At 41.3% G+C, this 24,333-nt stretch overlaps 1 protein-coding gene across 1 annotated transcript in view; it reads left to right on the top strand.

The window, feature by feature from the left end:
• LOC150058403 (prospero homeobox protein 1) overlaps positions 1-24,333 on the top strand; it is a 50,156-nt gene that overhangs the window by 22,109 nt on the left and 3,714 nt on the right. The window contains exon 4 of the mRNA XM_090341204.1: positions 1,878-2,072. Coding sequence (XP_090197330.1) covers positions 1,878-2,072 — 195 coding nt within the window. The remainder of the gene's footprint in view (positions 1-1,877; positions 2,073-24,333) is intronic.

The following is a 24,333-nucleotide window of genomic DNA, read 5'->3' as shown; positions in this document are numbered from 1 at the left end:
GCAGAGCAGACACACAGAGTAAAAATATAATTCTTGGATAGGTTAAGTACATGTTTGAACTCTTGCAAGCAGAAGCGATTTGCTGATGACTTAATCATTTTCTGGTCAATTATCTGTAAGGGCCCTTGCAACTCCATGGCAATTATGATGCAAGTTGGCCTTTTGGGAGAAACACCAGTCTCCTTGCTTCTGTTTCCTTGTTACTTGTATTCTCTGCCATAAATTTTCATTCATTTATTATCTTTACCAGTATAGAAACAACTTTCCGTGTAGTAATTACAGCCCCCATACACACTTTAGCTGTCATCTTGTTGGAGTCTGGATATTCTCATGGCTGTATTTGATAAATGCTCTTTGTCGATTTTTGATGAATGTACATCTTTTTTTTTTCCTGGGGGCCCAGGGAAGGGAATGCCTGTGATGACAAAAGGCAAGGGGGTGTGTGTCAGCCTGCTTGACATAAAGCTATGGATTTATTGGTTTTGACTTGGCAAGTTAAGATACATCTGTCCTTTACATGAACAGAGGGCTGTCAATAAGGATGGTATCATTTGCTGTGCATCCAGGAAGACATCTTTATTTCAAAGGTCATCGGGAAACCTTGGTAAACAAAGTTTGAAAACCTAATCATGTTATAGTAACTTGGCATTTAAAAAAATGTAATAAAGATTCTGTCTAGGCCATCTGTGTACTGTGTCTTAACCACACCCCCCAAATGGCCCAGACACCAAGGGACAGGGACATGGGCCCTGGTCAATGCTAGTTATTGGGAGCCAATGAGTGCAGCAGGATATTTTTCCTCCAGTCACGGATGGAGGGCAAGAACACACCAGAGATTGACACTGAGAAAAAATCATGTGAAGTAGGGATCACCCATTAGTAAAAATAAATAAATAAATAAATAAATAAGCAAAAACAGATTCAGCTCCTCTTGTTGGAGAGCCATTTTCTTGCAATGAAAGAGTCTAGAATGGGTAACATGAATCCTTACTTTAAAAAAATAAGAAAGTAGAACTGGAGCTATCTCCTGCCTAGCATGTGTGAAGCCTTAGATTCAATGTCCAGTACTGCATACACATACACACACACACACACACACACACGGCATAGTAATAACATGGTATGAACAAGTCTTCTAGGATTCTATAGTGCCAGTGAATTGGTGGGCATACTTAATACTCAACATGTGCTTCCAGCACTGAGGAGACTGAGGCAGGAGGATCTATATTTCAAGGCCAGCTCGAACTCTATGGCAAGACTCAATCTCAAAACAAAACAAAAAATGGCAAAGTGTACACAAATATACATTTCTCTACTGAGAGATAACATTTTTTTAATTACAAGTATTGTGCTTAAGGAAACCCTGATTTAGAAAGCAAATATTCCAGTTGATGTGTAGATGATCATGATTTCTATTACTGATAATTGTTTTGAAATACACTGTAAGGATGCTATCTCTCTTGTTGCCATTTGCTAAAGTTAAATATATACCTTTTCTGATAAGACAGGAAGGTGAACTTTAAAAATACTTAGATACTTAAAAAGTAAATGAAGAGCTGAGTGCTGTGGCTCACAGCATAATCCTAGCTACTTTTAGGTAGCTGGGATCGAAGGACTGTGGTTCTAAGCCAGCCTAGGAAGGAAAGCCCATGAGACTCTTATCTCCTAATAAACTAACCCCCCCCCCCAAATAGCCAGAAATAGAGCTGTAGCTCAAGTATTAGAGCACTAGCATTGAACAAAAGACGCTCAGGGACAATGCCCCCCGGCCCTGAGTTCTAACTCCAGGACATGCACCCAATAAATAAATAAGTGAATAAATAAATTGAACAAAATGGCAATATTCTTATCCCTTTTCTAATGTTTAAATTTAACAGTTCAACAGATGCATTACCTCTCAGCTCATCAAGTGGTTTAGCAATTTCCGTGAGTTTTACTACATTCAGATGGAGAAGTATGCACGCCAAGCCATCAACGATGGAGTCACCAGTACAGAAGAGCTATCCATCACCAGAGATTGTGAGCTCTACAGGGCTCTGAACATGCACTACAACAAAGCAAATGACTTTGAGGTAGGAACTAATCTTGGGTTTTGGTCATCTCTGATTCCCTTTTGTAAAGAAAGAAAAAGAAAGAAAGAAAATATATGATGTATGTCCATTAGTTCTGTCCCTAAATGTGCTTTTTGTGATGGTTACTTTTGTGTTCCATGAGGGGAACAGAAGACTACCTATGAGGAACTTCCCATCAAAATCATAGGATGCTGATACTGCCATTTCCATTCCTGCTTTTCTGTCTCCTTAGCTTGTGTGGAAGAGATCCGCTTAAGCCAAAGAAAAGGATAGCAGGGAGAAAATACCAAGTGGTTTGTCTTCCGGGGAAGGGCTCCCTGTCCAATGGAGGCATGTTTAGATTCTGGGATGTCAGTTGAGCTGATAAGTGTGCAATAGTATCTACAGAAGTTGTTTCCCATGGTTTCTAATTTCAACCAACATTTACTTCTTTTATGGAGGAAATAGGATGAGAATTCTGTGTAGATGTAAATGATCCATCGACATCTTTTTGTCTGTTTTATTTTTATTTCTGTTTTTGCTGTGCAGGGAAGAGAGGCACATGTTTTATTTCACATACGCAGACATTTCCAAGCTTTTCACACTTTGGCCTTACATGCTTGTACACTCTTAGTTGTCTCTCCAACGTGCACATTCTAGATACGTACCACGCAATATGGACAATTCCCAGGAAGCCATCACCATGCCACAATGAAAGTTGTGTAGCTATGAGTAAGGCATTTCTTTATAGGCAAATGTGGTGCCTCAGCAATCAGTTTTCAATGCCACGTGATGACTCTGTGAGACAACACTAGCAAATCTCCCAGAACTCAAAAAAGCATTTTTGCTGAGTCCCACAGTCTGAGGCAACAACAGCTAGAGAATATGGCAGGAGTTCTGTAAGCCAAACCCCAGAGGAGAGTCAACAGGGTATGGCTTGACAAAATCGGTCCATTTCTTATTTCTTTTTGACTCAACGTTGGACCACTATCAAGAGAGGATTTTTAATCTGCCTATTCCAGGGAATTTATGTTAATGTTCCTATATTCCTTCTATAGATAAGTATCTTAATTTTAAGTGAGAAAGGCACCATGACGTGACCTTGTCAGTAAAGGTACCTGCTGGCCCATTTTTTAGGCCATCTTCCCTGTGGTCCTAGGCAGAACTTTGGCTTATAACCACTAGTTGGGGTAACTTGTAAGGAACTGAGTGTGAAAACTTAGAAATGGGGAATTCACAATTTTGGATCCTTGTCATCCAAAATGCTACTGAATGCTTTTCTGTCAATGAACTCACTAAAGGTAGGAATTTAAAGAAATATTGGATCTACTATTTCAAAACCTGTATTTTTCAAGTCCCATTTACAACAGCATTGTTGTAACAGAATATAAGGAAAGTTTCTTCCCCAACTGAAAGTAGAATTATAGTTAAACTTTTTAAAGACTTCTCATTTAAGAGCTCTTAATCTTCCTTCCTCTCTGGTAAGTGTCTTGCTATAAACCTAAGCTGAGTGATTTCTACTGTGTGTCAGTGAATTGTTTACACTGTATTGTGACATAAATATTCATTGAGCTTCATTAAAGGATGGCCCAAAGGATCATGAGACGTTGCCTGCACTTCAGCTGTCCCGTGTACTCAGGGGACTCGATCCTTAAAGTGCACATTAGCATTTTCAGTGGGGTTTAAACCTTACCTGGTTGGAATTTAATCTCCTCCTCTCAGCACAAGGACCATAATGACATAAACAGGGGATGCTTGCATCAGGAGGTACCCAACAAATGGCTCCATTTAGCCTCCTCTAAATCCTCCTTAATATGATTAACATCTGATATTTCTCTATTTGTGAATCATATCCACTTCTAGCCAGGCCACCTCTCCTTTATCTGCAGTGTCTATTTTTAAGTCGGCTCCACTGCAAGGAGAATGGGGCCCGGGAAGGAATTTTGTCACTTCTCATGTGACTTCGGACAAGTTCTTACACTATTCTCGGCCTGCTGCCCCCTTCATTAAAATCCACACTCTTTCCAGAAATGTGAGAAGCAGGACTAGGAATATGCTCTGTGCTCTCTTCCTTCCACCTCCCCCCTCCCTCGCACACAGCACACAAACGCATACATACCACTGCCTGAGATCCACTACCACTCCTTGGTCTTTTATTTAGCCCCCTCAGTTTGGCACATTTAGTCACAAAAGCTGCAGATAAGGGGATCCCTCCTTTTCTGTGTTTTTCAGCAAGGAGGTCACTGCTCAAGTGAGATGCTTAAAAAGCCATCCTTATCACTGTAGCTTTACCAGTGTACAGTGTAGGTGATGGCTTCGAGCCAAAAGTAGACCCAGCACCTCCAGCCAAATACCTTAGCTGATAGTGAATGCATAGCTCTGCTCTTGCATTGAAGTTTCTCCTCTTCAACTGAACTAAGTCCATAGTTTTAATATGCACAAGAGAACAAGATGGCAAAGCACAAGCCTATGGGCCTTACTACTTTAAAACTTTTTAAATACAGATGAAGTGTGGTAGAAGGACTGAAGTTATACCTATTTTTGCACCCACAGAATTCAGTCAGTTGTCACATGATCTGTTCACCCACCTGATTGTTAACTGATCAACATCTTAATGATTGCATCTTTAAATTTTTCAATCAGTTGTTTATAGTAATAATAAAGTAGCTACATTTGATCTTGAGAGTGTTTCAATAACCTTAACTCATTTCTTATAGACAGCAATAATGATGTGATACTAATAAAATAGCAAGGTTTCCTTGAGCTCTACTAGTTTTAAATAGGGACAAGAACAGCCAGGGAAGGAGAGAGTTGAAAAGGGGACTTCAGCTTTTCCTACTTCATGAGATCTTTTTTCTCTTTCTTTCCTTCCATCTTTTCTTTCCTTCCATCTTTCTTTCTTTCCTTCCATCTTTCTTTCTTTCTTTTCTTTCTTTCTTTCTTTCTTTCTTTCTTTCTTTCTTTCTTTCTCTTTCTTTCTTTCTTTCCTCTGTGCCTCTGAGCTTCTTGCTTCTCCTTTCTCTCCTCTGTCAGTGTGCCATGGCTCCTTTGTCACTGCTTAGCACCATCAGTACTTACCCTCTGCTGCTGATGGCTCTCATGGCTAGAAAGGTTGCTGACCCCTGGCCTGGGGGGAAAAGAAAGCAGAGGGAGGAGGTTTATCACAGGCTAGGAGGGAGGGGCCTGCAGCTCTCTCCTCTTCTGGACCCTGTATTTCCTGGCCTTTATGAGTCAGGATCTTCTAAAGTGACAAGAGAGCTTGCTCTGTCTTTTGTATCAGTTTACACAATTGCTAAGATTCTTGGCACAGCATCCAGATTTAGGGTGATGAGAGTTTGAGATGACCCAGGGGATGTGGAAGAAGACATGAAGAGGGATAAAACAAGATGACACTTTTAGTTTGTGTTAAAGGGAGAGAAGATGGCTGCACCACACAGGTGGGGTAGGAAGCCTAGCTTCTGAACCTGAGTTTGTAAAGCTGTGCAGGAGGGAAGTGTTCACTTCTGGGGTGCATTTTTCACTCCTGCTTTGCACATTTAATGAGATTGGCAACAATAAATTCTTTCCAGGTGTTATGATCTATATTTCCATGCTTCATTCTCACTTTGCTTTGAAGAGCTTCTTTTCTTTCTTTCTTTCTTTCTTTCTTTCTTTCTTTCTTTCTTTCTTTCTTTCTTTCTTTCTGTCTTTGCTAATGAAGAGGGAAAGGAAGTTTGGCACACCTTCCTGGATTTTAGATCATAGTTCTGATACTTCTGTTTATTTGTTTGTTTGTTTTCTCTGTGTACTTGTAGCAGAAAAGGAAGGGGCTAATAGCTGTCAGGTTGAGAGAACAGTTTACCTGTAAAGACTTAAACTAAGACAACTGGCTGCTATATCTTACAAAAGCTAAAAAAAAAAAATGCCTAATTTAAGGAGACCAAATAATCCAGGTTAGTTTGCATTACCCAGGCTAGGTCACTTAATAATGTATATCTAGGAAAGGAAAAGGTCCAGAGGTGGTTTGGAATGGCCTGAGTATACATTGAGAAGAGAAGGCGATACCCATTTTCATCTGGGCACACAGTCTCTTTCTCATTCTGACTACTGTGGAGTAACTCTTCTGTTGGACATTCTTCACAAGACCCTGAGTGACTAGTGATTTACCTGTAGGCAGAAATCCAAGTTCCCAGTTACAATGACTAATCTCCCTTGTCCTCACTGAGGCCCAAGTTCTCAGATGAAAGGCTGAGAAGTAAATAGGGGGAAAAAACTAGATTCACTCACAGGCCATTTTCTATCATTCTAATCAGAGTATACCTCACTGGGCTCAGGTTCTATTACAGACTCTGGATTTGACATGTGCTAGGTGGATGTGTGACAGGTAAGAGAGGGCACTTCTGCAGATCTCTTAAAGGATTTTCTTGGAAATAGAAAGCTAAAAAGTAGCATGCCTGCCATAACCCACTCACCCCAACATGTGCATTTACTAATACCTTCTCTCCACCAAGCTCCCCTCCCCTTACTCCTGCTTTTAACCAAACCCATGTTTAAAAAGATTGGACATATTTGCAAATCTTTCATTCACACTGTCATCTCTTTAAAGAAGAACGAGGACAGGTGGACTAGGGAAGTACTTCCCTGTGCCCTAAATAGATACTTAAAGATGAGTGATCATTTGGCAGACAGGCACCTGAGTGAAAACCTTTTACTGTGGTTGCTGTCTTTTGGCCTCCAAGCTGCTGAGCCATTTAAAGGAGCTCACACAACACACTCATAGTGGGTGGTTAGAAGGAAAAGAAACACCATTTCTTCCCTTTGCCAGTTCCAACATTGACAAGCCAAATTGATCTTTTAAGAGACCAAATGAATGTTCTCTAAATATATGTACACACATGGCTGTCTGGGAACATATTCCTTCTACAGAATGATTGCCTGAAATTGAAGGACAGAACACGCCAGGCCAGGCCATGTGGGCTGGAAGTGCAGCTGAAGAGCTGGGGGGAGGGAGAGAGGAGTAGCCCCCCTCCCCAGTATGGATGCACCAGGCTTCATTTATATACCACTGTCCTTTTGAGATGCAAGGTGTTCATCAGAATAATGAAGCGAGCCCATTGATTTATCATCTGTTTGGTAATGTCATTGCATTTTTAGCTCCCTGTGTCTTTTTTGTCATTGGGTTACATTCAAGCACAGTAAGATCAACTTAAAAAAAAAAAACCTCCTTACTCAACAGCTTTATTAGTTATAGCATTCCATGACCTTTCTCAACATTCTTAAAGAAAAAGATACAGTGTAATGTCGCTTTACTTTGCTTATTGTCCTTTGTTGGGGTGAACAAAGCATTTTCTACAGTGGCTACCGCACATAATTATACAGCTTTCAATAGCAGTGTCTTGGCACATATCAAAGTTCAGAGGAGCCTTTAGAAAAAAAAAAAAGATGTTTTGTAGCAGCCTAGGGAGGGTCTCATCTTTCCTTCAGAAAATAGTTCAAGGCTCTTCTGTCAAGCTTCCCTACTTAGAGCTTTTTCTCCTCCTGCTTCATAAAGTTTAAAGGGGGTTCAGTGGAGTTCTATGATCTATTTCCTTTGAAAGATTGTTCCTCGGCACAGAGAGGCCCTTTGACTTCAAGAGTTCACAGATTCATGTCTTTAGGTATCATATGTCTGACCTTATCAGTTACTCCATTTAATGTAGGAGAAAAAGTCTCAACTCTTTGTGTTTGTCTGTTTTACCTCTGTGAAATGATTTGGTGAAAAGACCATCCTTTTTAACACACCACCGAGAGCCCATTTCTGACTGTAACCTACCCCGTGGCTTTTCTCTCTTTTTAAAAAAAACTGTCCTTGTGTTTTGTGTATGGATGATTTCACAGTGAGAATAGAATTATACAAGGTTAGGCATACACACACACACACACACACACACACACACACACACACACACAATCTTTTGCTTTCCTCCCTCACCTCCTGCCCCACCCCACCAAATGATCTATTGGCTCTCTCAGTGGCTGTACCCCAACAGGCAAAGCATTTAACAAACACAGAGGTGGCGGCTGGGGTGCTGGGCCAGCCATAGGATTCCGCTGGGCTTGCATCTACACCGAAGGAAGGCCTTCATAATTAATTGTCCAGAGATGAAGAAAGTTTGGGAACAGTGTGCAAAGGGGTATCTATTGTCTGACATTCAGTTCTCCTTGCCTTGCCTCTTATCCTTCATTCCACAAAGGGTTATCAATAGGGGGAAGAACCCAAATTCCCTTCTGTGAGCCACTGGTGGTAGCTGGAGCTTTCATGGGATGTGATCATTGCATTGGACCCTGGATTAAATACAAGTTCTAACAGCCTATTGAAATGGAGGCTGTTTATGTGCTTCTAGCTTAAATAAACTCCCTTAGCAAAACCAAAGCTTAGCTGTTAAGTTGGTGATCCCTTTTCCCACAGTAGATAACATTTTTAAATCAATTTTTCTCCTTGTTCCCCAAGAAGGGGATTTAGCTTCAACCATTTGGGGCTTTGTCAGCCCCAGGAAAGAAAATTTAATGGCTCCGGCCTCATGTCTCTCCTTAGTACGTCCAATATAAATGTGCTACGATAAATAGTTTGCCGAATATTTCTTTTTGGTGAAATATTCACAGTTTAATTCCTGAAAGTAGATTATTATTCTAGTCAGAAAAAAATATGGTTTCACCTTCAAGCATTGCCTTATGCCAATCTTCAATGTTGTTCTGTAACTTGTCATTAAACAAATACAATCTGTCCCCACCCCTCCCCATTTTTTTTTTTGGCTGAGACACAAAATAAAGATGGAATGTGGAGACTAGCTATTAGAGAAGTATAGGAAAAGGATATCTGTCTATTAATGATCATTATACTACTGTTTCTAAAAATAGAGTGAAGCCAAGAAAAACAAATACCATTATTCTTCTAAGGAGTTGAACTAGCAAATTAGTAAGGTTTGAAAGAACCACCCTGTAGCACTCATGGCAGCTTCAGGGCAGAGAGGAACCATCTTGAAAGGAAATCTGTGTCTCTGATAGTGATTTCTTTTGAGGGGAGGGGAATAGGGAGGGACCCAAAAGATAGCCACAATCGATTCTTCTTTGCCCAGTGCTCATTGAAAACAATCTCACAACAGACCTTTTGGTATTTAAAGAGAACCTGAATGCGAACATTGACACAACTAATATAGTCATACCCCAAAAAGGGGGTCATAAAAAATTAAAGTTATTCTTATGAATCTTTCATGAGAGGCAATGAAAAGGGACACTGGTATAGCCAAGTCCTTTGTGCCTGGGGCTCTTCTTCCGGGCTCAGAGCTATTGTTCTTTCAGCTTCTCAAACAGACTTTCACTTTCAAACTGACAAAAGTCACTTAAAAGCCAGACAGCTGTACTAACACACCCACCTGACTGAGCTAGAGCCACAGGCAGGTGACAGGGCCTGCTGGGAGACTGCGCTTAAAATGAGCAGTGGTGGCTGGTTCATGGCTGGCAGGGTTTCTACCCTCACTTTGAGCCAGCCCATTTATTGCTAATTTGTGTCCCCTTCCCCGGACAGGTTCCTCAAATATTTCTTGTAGCTTTTTTTTTTTCTTTACAGTAGGAAACATATGACATCCGTGGTCACACCGATGCCCTTAAGTTGTATGTTGAGGGTTCAGGTTAATGGAATTTTCCAGGCAAGAGGAGTTGGACTCACAAAACCATGTGACTTACTTCCTTCTCCCCTTCCTCCTCCTCCTTCCTCAGCCTCTTCCAATCAATTCAAGTCTCTCTGAAGCTTTTCAGATTTCTCTTTCTTCATTGGGAGTGACTGGGGTTGGACAGAGAACACACAACCATGGGGGCAGCGGCCTCACCCCAGGACTTAAGACGCTGGCATCGATTGGCAGAGAGAAAGCTCTGTACACCCCAACCCACAGGGCCGCAGCCGTTGTGGGCCATGGCGAATCCTCCCTGTGTGTGTATTACAGGCCTCCCCTCCCCTGTCACCTTGTGTACAGTCTGGTCTGTGACACTGATGGTGATTATGTCATTATTTTGCTCTGGGGGCCTTGGCACATCTGCAGAGCCCAGGCACATCTTCTTTGTTGCGCTGGCAAACGTCCCACACCACAAATGCTTCATTACTCCTGCTGCCGGCCTCCTTGCCAGACGCGAGTGCCCGAATCCAGGCTTCTTTTTGCCCCGTTCTTTTGTGTGGATGATGATCGTGCATTCATCTCCCTGGTTCTTCCCTATTCTCCTGGACTTCTGAACTCCAGATGGCCCAGTTTTCTTGCCCAAATCTCTCCCGAGTCTACAAGGAGAAACAAGGTGACTTTTTACCCCAGAACCCCAATTCCCCAACCCCTCACCACCTCTCCTACTTTTTCATTTCCCACATCAATAGTGACTTTGAATGGCTCCCCACTGAGAGGGACTACCATTTTCAAACTTGCAATTTGAACAGATATGGAGTGATTGCTTCCAGTTGATGGTAGACAAGGTTAGCGTGCGGGCTTATTAGATATTGTTTAGCGTATGTATGTCTTTCTCCTCTATCCCCACCTCCTACCCCACCCCCACTCTCTTCTCTTGGCTCTTGCATTTGCTCCTGCATATTGCCATCTTTTTACCAATTTTTTTTCTGAAGGCAGTTTCAAGTGTGAGTCCACACACTATTTTTCTGAAATAACTGAGCATGCTGTGGTTGTCCAGTTTTTTCCTCCTCCTCCTCCTCCTCCTCCTCCTCTTCTTCTTCTTCTTCTTCTTCTTCTTCTTCTTCTTCTTCTTCTTCTTCTTCTTCTTCTTCTTCTATAAACGGAATCTTCTTATCTACTCTACCCTCTACCAAAATCCCCTGGCCCTTCCTTATGCTCCCATAGACTCCCAACCCCCAACAATGACCTATTATTAGATACTTAAAGTGATTAACACTTAGCTGCTTTGGAAACTGAGTTGAAACAGTTCCCTTCTAGAAAGTTTTATTCTACATATTTATCAGAACTGCAGTTTCTATGAAGTTTTGCTGACATTTATATTAATGGCCATCCATTTTTAAGCCTAATATCTTGGGCAGGGAGGGGTATTATGTAATTGGTATGTTGGATTGCCCCCTTAAATTTGCATTAATTGATCTATATTAATGTATGATGAGCAGCATCTGCCATAGGTTCGCTAGTTTTTAATCCCCTAGCCACTGCAACCTGCAACATTTTAAACTTCTCTGCCTTAGTTCTGAAATATGATTGGAGTTTTCCTGAGACTCAGTACAGTAGTTCTGAATTCTAATTCAAAACCCTAGGACAAAGGCCTTGGTAAAGGATTAGTGAAAACTCTGAGGAATGAGTTGCTCTGTTGTAGCATATTCCTGAGATCTCCTAACGTATACTGAAATTAGGCATGAGAAGATACATGAGCCCTGTTCCAAACAGCAATGAACTACTCAGCTGACAAGGTAAGGAGGGAGGTGGTCAGATCGGTGGACCATCCAGCCCAGCATCAGGAGAGAGAGCGCGTGAGAAAAGACTGGTGCTTCTCACCGAACGACTCATTTTCAAATGCACCAGAATGTGCTTAGTCTGTCAGTATTAGATCATTATGGTTTTATAGTCCATGGGTTTGTTTAAATCTTTTTAAAACTTAACCCCACTCTCAGAATATACCATTCTTCAAGATAATAATGCTCTACATTTATTACCTGCTGTGAAAATAGTACCTTCTTTTTTTTTTAATGGCTCTTAAAATGATTTTTCCTGGGAACTACATGGGGATATTCCTCGTTATAATATCCTGGGATTTGTGGATGGGGTAGAAGCCATATTCTCTGTTTCTTTTCTGATTTCATAGACTTTGATCATTGCTCCCTCTTAATCTTCATCTGTGCAGATTAAGGAGCTCTAATCCTTTTTAAAAGCCTAATCCCATACAGTAAGTGGGCTACCCCTGATCATTTTCGCTGCCCTTCATAATGCGCTTCTGCCCTGACTGTATCCTTCTGAGGGATGCTTACCATTACTAAAGCACAGGGCAGAGTTCCATGAGCGGTTGGCCACTCCACAGCTGGGTGAGAGTGCCTAATGCACACCCAACAGTTCCTTTTGGATGGCTCCACAAATTCATGCCCAGACATTGGATCTCTTGTGTGGCATCTCAGTAGCACTTATGGGTTAAAAATGATCCTAGGAGATCAATTTATCTGATTCTGGAAATTTTGATTTTTTTTTCCCTACAAGACAAATAAAGAGTACCTGGGTAGAACCATCCTGCTGTTTGAGTGTTTTCAGTAATTAAAATATTGGGAGGAGAGGAGAGGAAAAGAGAAGATAGGAGAGGAGAGGAGAGGAGGGGAGGGGAGGGAAGGGGAGGGGAGGGGAGGGGAGAGGAGAGGAGAGGAGAGGAGAGGAGAGGAGAGGAGAAAAAAGGAGACAGTCTGGGGAGTATTCCACTGTCAGTGGTTCTGGACCAATGCTAATGAAGAACTTGAGCTCATAGCCACTGGAACTGGTCAGATGAAGCTTGGATTCCCATTCTACCACTTTCAGTGGCCCCTCAGTTTCCCCATCTGTAATTTAGAGGGCATGGTAAATGCAACCTTGTCACTGGTCTATCTTCAACCATGGCATCAATATGGCTCAACAATGGCATCATTTCATAAACAGAAGTGTAAACAAGTAAATCACAACAGAGCTCTCACCAGAACTGGGACAAGTATTCAATACAAAACTGATGTGAAAAGGAGAAAGCGATTTCTCCTACCCCAATGGGAGCAGTAAAGGCAATGGAATCCTAGTACTGGTCCAGGATTCTAGACCTCTCTGTTCCAGATGCAATGGGCAGCAACAAGATGCCAGAAAGTGAAGGAATGAACACTAGCTGGAAGGGTCTAGCTCTGGCCCCTCCATCCTTCAGGGCTCTGCTTTGCTCACCAGGAAAAGGATAAGATCAGACTCAGAGCTTTGTGCTGGCCCTGAATTTCTGTGCTTCTAGAATAGAAGTATCCGGAATTCTCTAACAGAAGCCTCTGGAGTCCTGGCCACAATGCAGAGCTGTGAGCTGTGAGAGTACAGGCCCTGGGAATCCAGATGGTTTTCATGTGGGGCCACTTCTACCCTGGTGACTCTGCCTCTGCTTAATTATCTCAGTAAGAATCTCCAGGGTGTTCATTTTCATTTTTTCCCAGGGCCCTCTTTGCAGATCTAAATCTCCATAGTACCCTTGGAGACATGGCAACTCCCTTCCTGGGATTATAGAAACTAATTTTTCAAATTCATAAACAATTCATCGGCTAAATTGGCATTAATCAGTATACTTGCTGCTCACTTGATTTGTTGACTTGGCCAAACTATGAGGACATCTATAAGAGAAGCCATCATCCCCTGAGTTTCTAGGTGATTCAGATTTAATGAAACTGAGAGGAAAGTATCCCCACACTTTCCCATCAACTATATAGAATACATGATATCTCCCCTCTTTCAGGACAGAATCAATTGTTTAGATGATATAACTACCTTATCTATCAGGTTTGGTTGATAATTTTTCCAAAAATAACCCATCCTTTTCTTTAAGGATTACTAGTCATCTAGGTTATTAAATTATTTTCTGTTGGGATAGTTTTCTTGTGTGTATATGAGTTTGTAGAGAGGAGATAATCCCCATAGAAGGCTTTCAGACATGTAGTTTTCATATTTCTTTTGTTTCGTGTACCCAAATTCTCTTCCTTTTTTACTTCCTATTTTTCTTCTTCTTTTCATATTCAAGTCTGGTACTAAAGGTACCAGGGAAAGGGAATCCATTCGCTAAGGATTAGCCAAGGACGAAGGCAGAGAAATGACCAGATGTGCAAGTTAAGTAGAGGAAGATGAAAGCTTATAGTTTCAAGGCCACTTCATTGCCTTGATATAGAGACTGTTTTCAAAGATCAGTCGCTTTCAGCAACCTGACAGTACAAGAGATAAATCCCCATATAGATTTCTGAAATTGCCTTTCGGCAGGGCCAGCTTTCGGTATTAAGAGCACCCTCAGACCCCACCTCACACCCAGAGTAGTACTTCAAGCCCCTGTAGATGTTAGTAGGAATCTCAAGATACCTGCAAATTCCCAAGTCCATTCTAGAGTCTCTCCCTGCCTTTCCAAATTAGTTACCTTTCTTGCAAATAGTAGTTTTAAAGCCTATCATAAGGTCTTATATACCTTCTGAAATACAGTCATAGGACTGGTTCTTGGGGTCACACTCCTAAGATGCTTAGTTCCTTTTAAAATGGCATAAAATTGCCTTGTATACATCCTCCTGTATACTTTAAATCATTGCCAGATTATATATAATATAGACAAAACAACAAAAGCAATATAAATACTTGCCGTACTGGTTTGGTTAGGTAATAATGATGGAGGGGAAATAGGTACACATTCAGCACAGTCACGATTTTTTTTCCAAATTCTTCTAATTTGAGGTTGATGGCATTTCTGAATACAGAACCCGTGAATATGGAGAATAAGTTGAGCATTTCATTCTTAGTTTTGCTAAGCAAAATTTCTCTAATAGAATCAAGATTCTGTGGTAAAAATCAAGGGATAAGTTTGAAGCTGATAATCCTTGTCCTTCCCCCACCAACACATACACTTTAAAAGACCCAGGGATTATTTGGGATGCCATCAATTATTGGGAGCAGAGTGCCAGTATCCCCATGGTCTGCTGCTCTCTGAAGTTCTGCTTGATTACCATCAGTATCACAAGGTCTCTCTTGGGTGCTTACTATGAGCAGTGCTGTTCTAGTTATCCTGCCTGAACCCCACCTCCTATTGGCAACTCCCTAAGCTCCTTACTCACATTACTCCATCAACAGAATGCAGAACACACAAACCCATTTTAATATTGGCCTAAGCAAAGCTTAATTATGAAGAGAAAGCTCTTGCAGAAAACAATCACGTAATGCATTCTCCAATGAAACAGGAGTACCTGTGGATTATCTGTGCCCCGGCTTTCCTTCACACAATATTGGAGCATTTATGTCATGTTGTTTTTGGATAATCTCCCATCCCAAAATGGCATCAAGTTTGACCCTATTGGTTTTTACCACCTCCGCTGGCAAATATAGTAAAAGTTAAACTTCAAGATATAGTCAGCTTCTTGTCAGGCATTAGTGGCATAGAATTATATGGACCATCTCCATGTAAAGTCTACTGGGCCATTAACTGATCTACTGACCACACTGCTCACTTTTCCACTGGAGTATGGAGCTGATGTGTCATGAAACAGGGATGGAGTTTTTCCACTTAGCACATCTGAATCATTACCAGCAGGGACACTAATGAAAATGAGGTAAGACTGAAGTCCTTCCCATGCCTGGCCAGCCCTATGTATGCTTTATTAACTCTGTTCCCAGTGACATGGCCAGCCTTCATTGCAGCTGAGAAAGGCCTTGTCATCACAGGTTGAATTGGGGTGAGTCCTTCCCAGCACCCCCACAAGAACAACTGGTGTGCTGACCCAGCCAGGCCCGCAGGATTACTGCACAATGAGAGAACATTAGTCTTTTAGAAAAGTTGGGAGCCCTCAAGTTTAGAGAAGAGCAGGAGTTGGCAAACTATGGCTTGTAGGACAGATCTGATCCTCAGTCCTTTTGTTGTTGTTGTTTTGTTTTTTAAGGCCTCGCTGGTGCTAAAAATGGCTTTTGTATTTTTAAATAGTTGTAAAAAAAAAGAAGAAGAATATACAATTGAGACTTAATGTGGCCCACAAAGCCAATATGTAGGTATTATCTAGCCCTTTATAGAACAAGTATGCTGACTTGTAGCTAAATGTCTCTCCCTCTTGTGGAATAGAAGCTCAAAGATATACTTTTTTTTAGTTCTGAGGTTCCAAAAATCCTGTGCTGGTTCGATGAAATAGTTTTGGTCTAGTTCTTACTTCAACGAGTCATTTCTTCAACGAGTCATTTTCCATTGCAGGGGGCTTCTGGTTGTTTCTAAAAGCTCAGAATTCTGTGTAATATCTGCAGGGGAAAGAAACAGGGACTCAATTTTAGTTTCAGATGCTTTTGCTTTGGGTATTTTTACTTGTTAATTGGTTGATTTGCATTTGGAGTCAGTCTTTGAGATATGCACAAAAGTTAAGAAAGAAGGAAAATGGCAACTAACAACATGGAATCATTGTTTCCTAACACATATATTTGCAGGACTTCCATGCATGAGCAAATAAAGTAGCTGCTTCAAGCACAGTCAGTGAACCACATTTCAGCTCCATGTGTCATTCTGTGGTACCACCTTTATGGGGAGTATGGAAAAGATTATTTTATTTACTTTCATATTGGAATGCAGAGTTCATGATATGTTTACATGATAAGTTTAAAACGTCACAATTTATTAACAAGTTCAGGTGAAGTTACTAAGACCTTCTACTCTAGTATGTGACAGTCACAATAATTCAAAATGCTCCAACCCTAGCACACTGTGAGTAGTTAAAGGAGTTTTTCATCACATGTAAGTTATCAACATCTTATAAAGGAGTACAAATTCTACCATGAACTCTGAATTTCCTCAATACTCACTTTCAAAGGCAAAGACTCAAACTCAGGTGAAGAATCAAAGGAAATACCTAGGCTTTGTCTCCACCCTTCATTCAGATGATCCTCTGAGACATCCAGGTTAGGGATGTAGCCCACAACAGGCACAATTCTACCTGCAGACCCAAGTCCAGTACCTGGAGTCCTTTTCCATGGAGTTCCAGCTTCCCTTCAAGGTAGGTCCTTAGCTTTCCTTGGAAATTTAGCATTTTCCAAGTGACTGTTCCTACCTTTGTGTTACATTGGCCATTTTTACCATGGTCTCCCTGGTTGTGACTCTACCAGCATTTACTAGGGTTGGGATGGCATTAGAAGAAGTTGTGCGGATCCAACCTGTAATTGCCACAAGTTCAGCATAGATCCCCCAGAGTGGAAACAGTCTCCCTCAGTCCCTTCCAAAGTGAACTTGACTCTTCCTGGTAAGCAAAAACTGAGCTGCTTCCACCAGTTGAAACCTCTGATCTCAAACTCACTGGAGAGTTTGGCTTTCAGATTTTGGCAAGAAGACCTTTTGTCCATCAGGTCAGCATGAATAAAGATTTCTTTCTTTTTCAAAGTCAAACCTCAACTGAAACTGTCTGCAAAGCACATTTCTCTCTCTCTCTCTCTCTCTCTCTCTCTCTCTCTCTCTCTCTCTCTCTCTCTCTCTCTCTCTCTCTCTCTCTCTCTTTCTCTTCTGCAGTTTAACCACTTTTAAGTGCATATGCTAATGTGAATTCAGGACATTTAGTTGGAGTCTTTCTGTGAGATCATCATAAAATCTACTATATGTAAATTTTGAAAGGCAAATCAATTCAAAGCCTATCTTATCATTTTTAAAGTATGTTTATCCAGCTTTGTAGTAGGAACAAGCAGACTGAAGGCCACATACTTTTCAAACCTTGGTTGCAACACGTTTGCCCCATTTTGAAACTGTCTTTATCTAGCAGAGAAAACGAAAATCTATTTGACAAAGTGCCACTCTGGCCAGTTTATCTTGCAATATGGCTTTAGCTCACTGAGTCTATTGATTTCCTTAAATTAATGTTTACAGAATGCTACTGAATTTTGCTCAACAGAACATTGTTCTTTTGAGGCTTCATTGAAAAAAAAGAAAAAGAAAGGAAAAAAGGAAGGAAGGAAAGAAAGAAAGGAAAGAAAGAAAGAAAGGAAAGAAAGAAAGGAAGGAAAGAAAGAGAAGGAAAGAAAGGAAGGAAGGAAGGAAGGAAGGAAGGAAGGAAGGAAGGAAGGAAGGAAAACTTACTGCCATGTGCTCCTTAGACCAAGGAAATAGTTTTAGGGTGTGTGTGGGAGGGGTGTTGTTTAAAGACAATCTTGAGCTATAACCACTTCCCACTAGCATTTGGTCTTCTTGTATTTGAATAGCAAAACATATCATTAGGAATTGGACCCATTCTTGGCCCCCTAAACTGCATGAGCATTGAATTAATGAATCCTCTAAAGTGTGTGCAGGCTGAAAGTCCCCTGGAGCACAGGAGGGAGAGAGGTTTTAGTCTTGAGTGCAGTTGTGAAGAACAGTTCCCCGTCTGATTTGGTGTAACTGTGCAGGCAATTGAAAGCAGCTTCACAGCCAGCACTCCTGGACAATGCCAGTCTTTCCAAACAAAGTTAGAGCATCCCAATAAAATTCAAATGCCAGTTAGCCTCTTGGTAGGAACTCTAAATATAACACCTTGCTTCTTGACCAGGGAGTTCAGTGGTGAATATGCAAAAACTATCACTAAAGATGATTTTTAAAACTGGCTTTCCCAGTTATACATATATGTACATACGCACACATATGTATTTCCATTCAGCTTACTGACCCTGCAGAAAAATAGGAATCTGAGTCATAAAATTATGAAATGAACAGAAACAACTTAGAAGACACAAAGCAGTTTTCTCAATTTGTTTGACTCAGCTAATAAAATAGTTCAAGCAAACCTCCTGAAGGTATCTCTCAGACAATGCTCAGCATACATTCATAGATCATTGTGAGGTGCTAACCAGGAATTAGAGTCCTTAAAGGTGCAAACCACAAACTTAAATCTTATGCTGTTCCAGGCACATTTCTGGTTTTTTTTTTCCTCATCTGATCCTGCCCTGTATAGAAAGGATAGGACACTAAGAGAGAATCCTGCAATTCAGTGTTAGCATCTTCCATTGTGTCTCTGCTTCTAAGGGCTGGTTAGTCCTTGTACACACAGATGAAAATATGCACAAATGCATACAATAACAGCATCTTTTGACCATATTTCATAGCTCCCTGATTGCTCTTTTCTGCCTCTGGCAGGGATGGACAAGAAGCAGCAGTAATAATGTATCGGTTCTTGTCTTTTCATCTGATAATCACTATGAAGAGTTACTAAAGCATCTGAGTTTATCCATTTAACTCCACTCTGTGTGCAGTACAAGTCCCCAGCTTGTGCCACTGCTGTCAGGAGATAGGGCTCTCCTCCATCAATATTTACTTAACAAACGGCAGGGCTGGGTGAGTTTGTTTAGAGGAATTGTGTGCACACTAGGGTGAATGAATGCTTGGGAAAGTACTCCAACTGTTTCTTTTCCTAGGATCATAGTGTATAAGTGTATGTGCACATGCGAGTAGATGTCCTTTCTCCTTTGAACTGTTCCAAAGACTTTTAGAAGTCATCAAAAAAAATGCCTTTCTGGTTATGCTTGAGACATTGTTCACCAGGCCACAGAGCTCATAATGTGATTCACTTTTGAAAACCTTCACTGTGGAGTTTGGTTTTCTATTCTCGGCTCCTACACAAGCTAAACAGGCTCTTAGGATGAACAAAATGTACACGCATCTTTCTTTAACCCCTTTCAGATGAATGGGTGAAGGGGAAGAAAATGGAGATGGAAACTATCAAAGTAGTTTAATAAAATGTTATGTATTTTGGATGGTCTTACAGACACACACGCACACACATTTAAAGCCCAGAGCAAAACAGTGGGTCTGCAGATTTCAGACCTAGTTTCAAGCATTCAATGTGTTTCCCTCTGATCACAACTACAAATTCCAGGTACTGAAGTTGAGAACTCTGGTCTTTCAACTTCACTAAAACAATTGGTTGGAAGGCCTTCCACCCAGGCCTTCAATGTGGGTTGAATTGGAGGCATCTGGGCTAGTTTGAGGGGTTTTGTTTCATGCATGGGGAGGGGGTGGGGAGTTATTTATTTATTTGATTTTGTGAATCGGAGTTGTAAAAGCCATGTGAAATATTCATGCAGAATAGTCTGAGAAGGCCCGTTTCTGTTTTATTTACTGCACAGTAGAACAGCCACAGCGGATTAGTTCTACAATACCCGTAACAAAAGCCCAACAGCTGATGCATGTGATGTTAGGAGGTGACAAAACAGTTAAAGTATGCTGCTGGCTACAGGCAAGCCGTCAGCAGATGCAGACAAAAGGGCTTGTGACAAGAATAACTCTCTCTCCAAGGCGAGCAGTGAAGAGTATCCAAAATACCAGTACCCTTTTCTCCTTGACATTGTCTTCTTACAGTCAGCATTTTATTGCCCTTTCATAGTATTAAAAGAAAGAAGTGGAGGAGGAGGAAGAAAAGCAAACCCACACACCAAATAATTCACTGAGATGCTAGGCAGGATTTGACTTTGACATCCCATAGCCAGTTCTGATGGTACAGATGCATCCTTCTCCATTTTTCTGCTAGAAGGAGTTTGAGAGGGAGAAAAGAAAAGTGAGCTATAAAGATGATCTCCCTTGATAAGATCGGAATCTACTGATAAGCTTAATAGGCCATTTGAGCTGTGGTTTCTGGGTAGGGCTGAGGAGAGAGGTGATACCCCGTTTATTCGCTATCCATTCCAGTGAAGATGACTTCAGTGAAGAATCAGGACCAGTCAGTTTTTAAAGGGGATCAAGGATGGAGGGGTGTCCATGGAGACCTGTGCAAAGGGCAAGGTTACCGCCCCCCGCAAGAGGCTGATGAATGAGCTTATGGATGTTTCAGAGGTGTGAAAAATCAGCTTCTCTGTCTCTAGAAAATAGGAGAGGCTGTCTTCTTTTTAACCTTTGTAATTCCCCTTCTATTCTCTGTGACATTCATTCAGCTGCCAAGAGCGTTTGGCAAGGTTTGGGCCAGCAAGCACACTTCCAGTGACCGCTAACCTTGGTATGTCCTGACACTTATGATGAGTATCTGCAGGACACAGAAGGCAGGCAGCCTGCTATGTCAGGCTTTTATTATGTACTGCAGAGGCTAGGGACAGTCAGTTTAATAAAACAAATCATCCTTGAAGGTAAAGCAACTGGGAAGAGGAGGAAAAGGGGGGGGGGATGTCTTTGCCACTCATTCTGATTTAAGATAATAATAATAATAATAATAATAATAATAATAATAATAGCGTAACAGCCACCCAACCCATCACACTGTGTGTACCTACAACCCAGCTGAGGACTTAGCAAACTTGAAATGTCTTTCTCCCTTTTCCCTAAAGACCACAAGGCCTGAGGAGACTGGAGTACAAACAATTGTGCTGAAATTGGTAGATACTGTTGGCCCGGCCCCTTTTGCCTGTACTCAAGTAGCTCGTCACAATCCTATTCTCCAAATGTCAAGGCAAGACTATTTGGGGCGAGGTTCCTATATTGGGATGGCTTTTTATCAAAGCAAAGTTTCCATTCTCCCCTCCTGAAGAACGCCTGGGCAAAGCAGCTCCCACAATAGCCTGGGAGTTTCAGCCAGAGACTTTGGAAGCCTTTTGTTTTTTTGTTTTTTTTTTCCCCTCTGTGGCATGTCCAAAGGCATGGCCTTCTCCCCCCCATCCCCCCCCCACCAGCAGGCTGCATTGTCTTGCATTCCAGTGGCTTGATTGACTGTTGCCACCTGATGCTGAGGAGACAGACTCTAGGGTTCATTCTGCAGATTGTTAGGTTCTATTAAAAGAAACCTAGATAAGGGATTACTTGTCACTAAGGGATTTTCTGCAGATGTTTATTAATGATTAGAAAGCTATTAGATGTGAGGAGGTGCAGAAAAATATGGATAAGATCATGATCATACCCCTGAGTTCGAAGATGACCCCCTGAAATGTGAGGAGGGCCTCCCCCTCACTCTAGTAAATGGAGATGGGAAGGTTTGCATGTGGACAGCAGAGGGTGCTTGTTTCCATGGGTGAAATTCTAGCCTCAGTTGCTACCTGCCACGATGACATCATTGGAGCCACCTTAAAAAAAAAAAAAGTTCAGTTGCTCCAGTATTAGAGGATCTCATATAAAGTTCCTTTTTACCTACCCTAGTCCATTCTGTCTGTGTATTGCCTTAGAGAAAGTACTAAATTGGTAAAGAATTTGCACACACAATCCATCCATTTCCAATCATAAACAGGCTACCAAAGCTTCCTTGCTGGCAGCTTTTTACACCATTTCCATTTATCTTGAAGTTATTAGCTCCTTGGAAGTGGTTTTTCTCTATTACAGATTCACAAATTTTCTGAGATAGGATGCCTTGGAAAAGCTCAAGTGACTTTAAAAGAAAAAAGCATTAAGCTGGGCACTGATGGCTCATGTCTCTAATTCTAGCTACTCAGGAGACAGATCTGAGGATCACAGTTCAAAGCCAGCCCAGGCCAAAAAAAAAAGTCCATGAGACTCTTATCTCCAATTTCCTACCCGGAAACTAGAAGTGATACTGCAGCTCAAAGTGGTAGAGTGCTAGCCTTGAGCACGAAAGTGTAGGGACAGCATCCAGACCCTGAGTTCAATGCCCACAACTGACAATACATACATACATACATACATACATACATACATACATACATACATACGAGCATTAACAAGGGAACCAACACAGTTCATGGAGAATGGAGAAATGTGTATTTCCATAAGTCTCTTTATAGTAGTATCTTCATCTCAGAAAATCTCATAGTTTTTGCATCCTTAAAATAATACTTTCTGAGATCTCTTCTGACTCTTTCAATCCTATCTTAGTTATCACCATTTTTAAGTATTGAGGGAAAATGTGAGTGTGACGCCAGCTAGAGCAATGTGACTAAGAGCAAAAGGTGAGATGCCATCAACTATTCTATTTTTTAAGTGGCTTTCCCCAAGAGATTTCTGAACATTATGGATGAACACAGAATAAAAACTATGACTCCTTATGTAAAGACACCCTGTGAAAAGTTAATTGAAGTTAGGTGTGAGTAGGTAAAAATAACATCAAGACATAAAAGATCTCCCAGAGCAGGCCACAAGGATAGCCACAGGAAATGCATGTTTAAACAGGAGACAAACCACCAAAACAACAAGCATGGTGAGTTATAAAGATTACGAGGTAAACTACAATCCCCTGAAGAACCTCTGGGTTCTCATGCAAATCTCACAACCACCCTCTTTCTTCTAAGACTTGTGCTCTTGTAGATGATTCTCTATTTGACAATCTCTATGAAGTCCATTCCCTGCCCTGATGCCTGGCTTACAGGACAGGCTGTGGGCCGGACCTGGGGTGGGCAAGGCTTCCGGACTACTGGCTTTCTTTGAAGCCTCTGCCCACACCATTCTTCCTTCAAAGCTTTCTGCCATGCTTCCTCCCTAAAGGTTGAAGGAGCACAGAGTTCCATGGAGACCCTGTTGCCCAGGGCCAATTATACTACACTTCTTGAAATGTTTGTTTCAATAAATGCTGATAATTATGTTTCTATGGCATTTGGCTAATAGCTCCCAAAGCAAGTAGTTAAGAGTGGGTAGTTACACTTCCTAACTGTGCTTTAGCCACATTTCCTCCCTCAGTATTGCTCATTTGATAAAATGTGGAGGATTATCTTGAGGGAAGGGGTTGCAGGAAAGAGCACTCCTGAAGACTGCAAATAAGGGAATGTCTCCAGATGAGATGGCTGCTGGAACTGATAGTTTGTCACCTCCAGGGGGGAATTTCCCAGGAAGCACTGGAAACTGATGGGATAGATGAACAAGTGTCAATGTGATTTGAGCGACTGCTAAAAACGTCCCCTTTTTCTAGAGTCCAAAAGGAGGCCTTTCTTTGTTTGTGGAGAGTTACTAGATTTTTCCTAAAAAGCACATTGCTATTGAAAGCATGAGCTTCCTTTATTTTAGGTTTTCTTTACTGGTTCCTCTCTTACTAGAAGGTCTAGTGCACCAGTGGAGCCAAGGTAAAGAGAAAGGGATTGAGCATGCGCAGTATGGTAGTTCTGCCCCTTGACTCTGGCAAGTGGCATGTCTGAACAGAGATGAAAATCTTTCATCTCTTACGTATGTGTTGACAGATGTGTCTACATGTACAACTGAGCTACTTTTATCTCCTCATACTCTGCACCTTATATAAAAAATGAATTTCTAATGTACAAGTAACCCCACCAAAAGAAATGTAGTGAGTGTCCATGTGTACTTGGAAAATAATAAGTTCATGAAACGATGCTGTGAATCTGTTATTTTGGAACATTATATTGGTGCTACATTACTTGTACAAGTAACTTACAAAGAATACTAAGAATATCAATGCCCCTTCTTCTAGCCAAGAGGTCAGAATAATAAGCCAGCAACTAAGAGAACACACACACACACACACACACACACACACACACTTAGTTGCTGTGGAAGAGAAGGCTTAACAAATAGGGATTGAAGTAGTTCCTCATACTGGGGAAATGTTTTTTCTTGGTATATTGTAATTCTCTTGGTCTCTCTCTGAGACTCAGGGGTTTTGTTTGTTTATTGATTTGTTTTTGCTAGTATTGGAGCTTGAACCAGAGGCCTCAAGTTCTTGCTTAGTTATTTTACTCAA

This window comes from Megascapheus bottae, chromosome 10 (genome assembly GCF_031878675.1).
Source record: "Megascapheus bottae isolate mThoBot1 chromosome 10, mThoBot2.hap1, whole genome shotgun sequence".
NCBI lineage: Eukaryota > Metazoa > Chordata > Mammalia > Rodentia > Geomyidae > Megascapheus > Megascapheus bottae.
This window is presented reverse-complemented; position numbering and strand designations above follow the sequence as displayed.